This window comes from Myotis davidii, unplaced genomic scaffold, assembly GCF_000327345.1.
Source record: "Myotis davidii unplaced genomic scaffold, ASM32734v1 scaffold1997, whole genome shotgun sequence".
NCBI classification, from domain to species: Eukaryota; Metazoa; Chordata; class Mammalia; order Chiroptera; family Vespertilionidae; genus Myotis; species Myotis davidii.
In genome coordinates, this window is record NW_006288266.1 from 96,548 (window position 1) to 100,827 (window position 4,280).

At 44.3% G+C, this 4,280-nt stretch overlaps 1 protein-coding gene across 1 annotated transcript in view; it reads right to left on the minus strand.

Moving 5' to 3' along the window:
- Nucleotides 1–1,134: 1,134 nt before the first annotated feature.
- TSEN34 (tRNA splicing endonuclease subunit 34) overlaps nucleotides 1,135–4,280 on the minus strand; it is a gene marked incomplete at its 5' end in the record, with an annotated part of 5,135 nt that continues 1,989 nt past the window's right edge. Inside the window, one exon of the mRNA XM_006760200.2 lies at nucleotides 1,135–1,627. Within this exon, the coding sequence (XP_006760263.1) occupies nucleotides 1,440–1,627 (188 nt within the window). The remainder of the gene's footprint in view (nucleotides 1,628–4,280) is intronic.

The following is a 4,280-nucleotide window of genomic DNA, read 5'->3' on the forward strand; positions in this document are numbered from 1 at the left end:
TAGGGAGTGTGCAAGAGGCAGCCAATCAATGATTCTCTCTCATCACTGATGTTTCTCTCTCTCCCTCTCCATTCCTCTCTGAAATCAATGAAAATATATTTAAAAAATAATAATAAAGGAGCTAGAATATAAATGTATGCTATTCCAGAAGACCCAAGAGCATTTCCTGAGATTCTCTTCCCCTTTCTAAACCCCTGTTCTGAAACAACATTCATCTCCTTCTTCTCTTCATGCATTATTTTTATTTACATACTAGAGGCCCAGTGCACAAAACTCATGCATGGGGGTGGGGGGAGTGTCCCTCAGCCCAGCCTGCACTCTCTCACAATTCAGGATGCTGCATGCACCAGTGACCATAATTTTCATACAGGTCAAAGACATCTTGCTGTTGTATGGGCAGCTACATTTTTTTGCCCTGATTATAAAAAGTACATAACATGATCCTTCTGAAGCAGTAGTACCATTTTCCCCATCTTTTAGGTAGAAAAACTGAAGCAGAGAGAAGTTAAGTAGTTGGCTTCATCACACAGTTGTAAGTGTCAGAAGCAGGGCTGACCACAAAATGTGCAAGCCAGAGACCATGCAGGTCATCGCTGCATCATCTGTTTTTTCAGTGTTAGAGTAGCCTTGCCAGGTTTTAATTTTTAAATCTAAGAGACTGTTCCCAATATATAGGGTAGGGTCCCTAGGCCTGGCTGGTGATCAGGGCCATCTGTGGGGCGACTGGTGGGTGGGGCGCCCGCTGGCCAGCACCTCTCCCCCACCCCCCATTGCCACTGCTGCCGGTTGCCTCCCTCTGGGGTGGAGAGGTAGTCACTCAATTCAGGAGCGTCCCCTGGTGGTCAGTGCACATCATAACAGTTGTTCTGCTGTTCAGTCAATTTGCATATTGGGGTTTTATTATATAGGATGCATGTGAAATGTTTCATTAAAATATTTTCAAAAGGAAGTTTAACACGGTGGGAATAGCTCAGACTTTGTTCAGAGTCAGAAAGACCAGGTTTTAAAACCCAGCCCTGTTACTTACTAGCTGTGTGACTTTGGGCAAGTCATTTCCCCTCCTCCAGACTTTTGCATATGCAAATAGACACACTCCCCAGGACTGTCCTAAGGATTCAAATCACAAACTCCACATTTATTCAACAAGTTTATTGAGATCTCCTGGGACCTGAGCCCTGTAGAAAACAGAGATGAATCAAACCGAGTCTTCACTCTCAAGAAGCTCACAGTTTGAAAACAACTACAAAAACAACACAGCCTGTAAGTGCTTTGAAACATGGAGGGACACAAGGAGGATGTAGTGTTTATAAATCTGGAATCAAACACTAGCCGTAGGCAGAGGTAGGAAGGTGTTCTCGTCTCCCACACAGAGATGAACTTGGGACCAGGCAGATAGGCTCTCGCCCCAGACACAGCCACACCCTGTAAGTCTCTGGAGTTCACTGCAGGCTGGCCCACTGCAGGGAGGTGTAGACCACCTTACCATCAGGCTGCGGAGAACAGAGGAGCAGCGTCTTCCTGACACTGGTTCCCAGGCGGCCGGCAGACACCAGGTCCTGGAGTGGGATGGGGTCCCCAGGAGCCCAGCACTGGGCGATGTAGTGGGCATGGAAGCGGAGCGGGTCACCTGGGTGAGGAAGGGAGGCATGCAGCAGTTTCCAGTGGGAGACACTGGACTGCCCGCCGACAGGAGGCAGGGAATCGTTTTAGCCAACACTGTAACTTTTTTTTTTAATCCTCATCTGAAGCTATTTTTTGCATTGCTTTTCAGGAGTGGGAGGGAGGGGGCCAGAGAAACATCAACAGGTTGTCTCCCCCACACACCCCAACCTGGGGATGGAACCCAAAACCCAGTACTTGTCCTCGAGACCCTTTGGTGTGCAGCCGATGCTCTAACCCAGCCGTGGGCAAACTACGGCCCACGGGCCAGATCCGGCCCGTTTGAAATGAATGAAACTAAAAAAAAAAGACCGTACCCTTTTATGTAATGATGTTTACTTTGAATTTATATTAGTTCACACAAACACTCCATCCATGCTTTTGTTCCGGCCCTCCGGTCCAGTTTAAGAACCCATTGTGGCCCTCGAGTCAAAAAGTTTGCCCACCCCTGCTCTAACCACTGAGAAACACCAGCTAGGGCCACTGTGAGTATTTTTAAAATAGATCCCTTAGCCCTGGCAGGTGTGGCTCAGTTGGCTGGAGCATATTCCCATATATCAAAAGGTGGAGGGTTTGATTCCAGTCAGGGCATATATGGGAGGCAGCAGATCAATGTTTCTCTCACATTGATGTGTTTGTTTGTTTTTGTTTTTCTTTTGTTAATGCTCACCAGGAGATATTTTTCCATTGATTTCTTTTAGGAAGAGTGGAGGAGAGAGGGAAAGACAGTAAGAGACATTGGTGTCAACTGGTTGCCTCCTGCATGAGCACCAACCAGAGCCCACGCCAGGGAGGAGCCTGCAACCGAGGTACCTTCCCTTAACCGGAATCCTTCAGTCTACAGGCCTACGCTCTATCCACTGAGCAAAACTGGCTCGGGCTGTTTGTTTCTTCTCTCTCTCACTCTCTCTCTTCCCCTTCCTCTCTCTAAAATAAATTTTTAAAAAGTTAAAAAATAACACCCTGGCCGGTGTGTTCAGTGGTTAGAGCACTGGCCTGTACTCCACTGAAGAGTCTCGGGTTCAATTACTTGGCAAGGGCACATACCTGGTTGCAGGTTTGATCCCCAATCCTGGTCAGGGTGCATGCGGGAGGCAACCAATGTCTCTCTCACAGTGATTTCTTTGTTTCTCTTTCTCTGTCTCACCCCTCGCTCCTTTCCACTCTCTCTAAAATAAAATGGGTGGTGGGCACACGGTGAAATATAGATCTTGTAACATAGAAACCCACACCTGAAACCTATGTGATCATGTCAAACAATGTCACCCCAGTAAGTTTAATTAAAATAAAAAATAAAAAGTACAGCGGCACTAAAATCTACCTACGTACATCACCTAGTGCTAAGGCTCTCCCTCAGCTGCGGAAGACTTAGTGGGCAGTCTCCAATCAGTAGCTGAGCTCTGACTACCTTATCAGAAAGATATATCTTTTCACTTTCTTAGGGGGAACAAAAAGGGTGATATTTTGCAGACTTATTTCTTTAAACTTTTATTTTTTAATATTTTCATTTATTGATTGATTTGAGAGAGATTAAGATTTGTTGTCCCTCTTATTTATGCATTGATTGATTGATCGAATCTTGTATGTACCCTGATCCCGAAAACCTTGGAGTATCGGGACAGTGCTCTAACCAACTGAACTACACAGCAGAGTTCTATCTTTTCACGTTCTTAGGGGGAACAAAAAGGGTGATATTCTGCAGACTTATTTCTTTAACCTTTTATTTATTTTTTAATATTTTCATTTATTGATTGATTTGAGAGAGATTAAGATTTGTTGTCCCTCTTATTTATGCATTGATTGATTGATCGAATCTTGTATGTACCCTGATCCCGAAAACCTTGGAGTATCGGGACAGTGCTCTAACCAACTGAACTACACAGCCAGGGCCTAATTTTTTAAAATTTTTAGTTACATAATAGAGGTACCCTTACTACAAACTCAAAAATTAAGTGATTCATCAAGTCCCTTTACCTATACCTGATGCAAATTCCCTTCCAGAGGTAACCACTATAGTTGGGCTGGAGTACATCCTTTCATGCCTTTTCTACTTTCTTGATAGGATTCTTAGTCCACTTGGGTACTCCATTTTATTCTAAGTTCTTTTCATAGTCTTTCACTAGAGCCACAATCTTTACGGCTACTTAAATAATGTGTATATAACTGTATAACAATATAAAATGTAAATTACTTTTTACTAAATATGATTTCTACAAGCTATTTTTTCTCTCTCTGGTCACTTTTATTGATTTTTTTTTTTTACAGAGAGAGGCATCGATCTGTCATTCCACACATCCATGTATTTATTGGTTGACTCATGTTATGTGCCCTGATCCCAGATCAAACCCACAACCATAGTTCATTGGGAGGATGCTCCAACCAACAGCCTCCAGGCCAGCGCACCCCCTTAGGTCATTTTTACAATAAATGTACATGGACCGCCCTAGCCAGTTTGGCTCACTGGATAGAGCATTGGCCTGCAGACTGAAGGGTCCCAGGTTCGATTCTGGCCAAGGGCACATGCCTGGGTAGGAGGCAGCTGATCAATGATTCTCGCTCATCATTGATGTGTCTATCTCTCTATCCCTCTCCCTTCCTCTCTGAAATTAATAAAAATATAT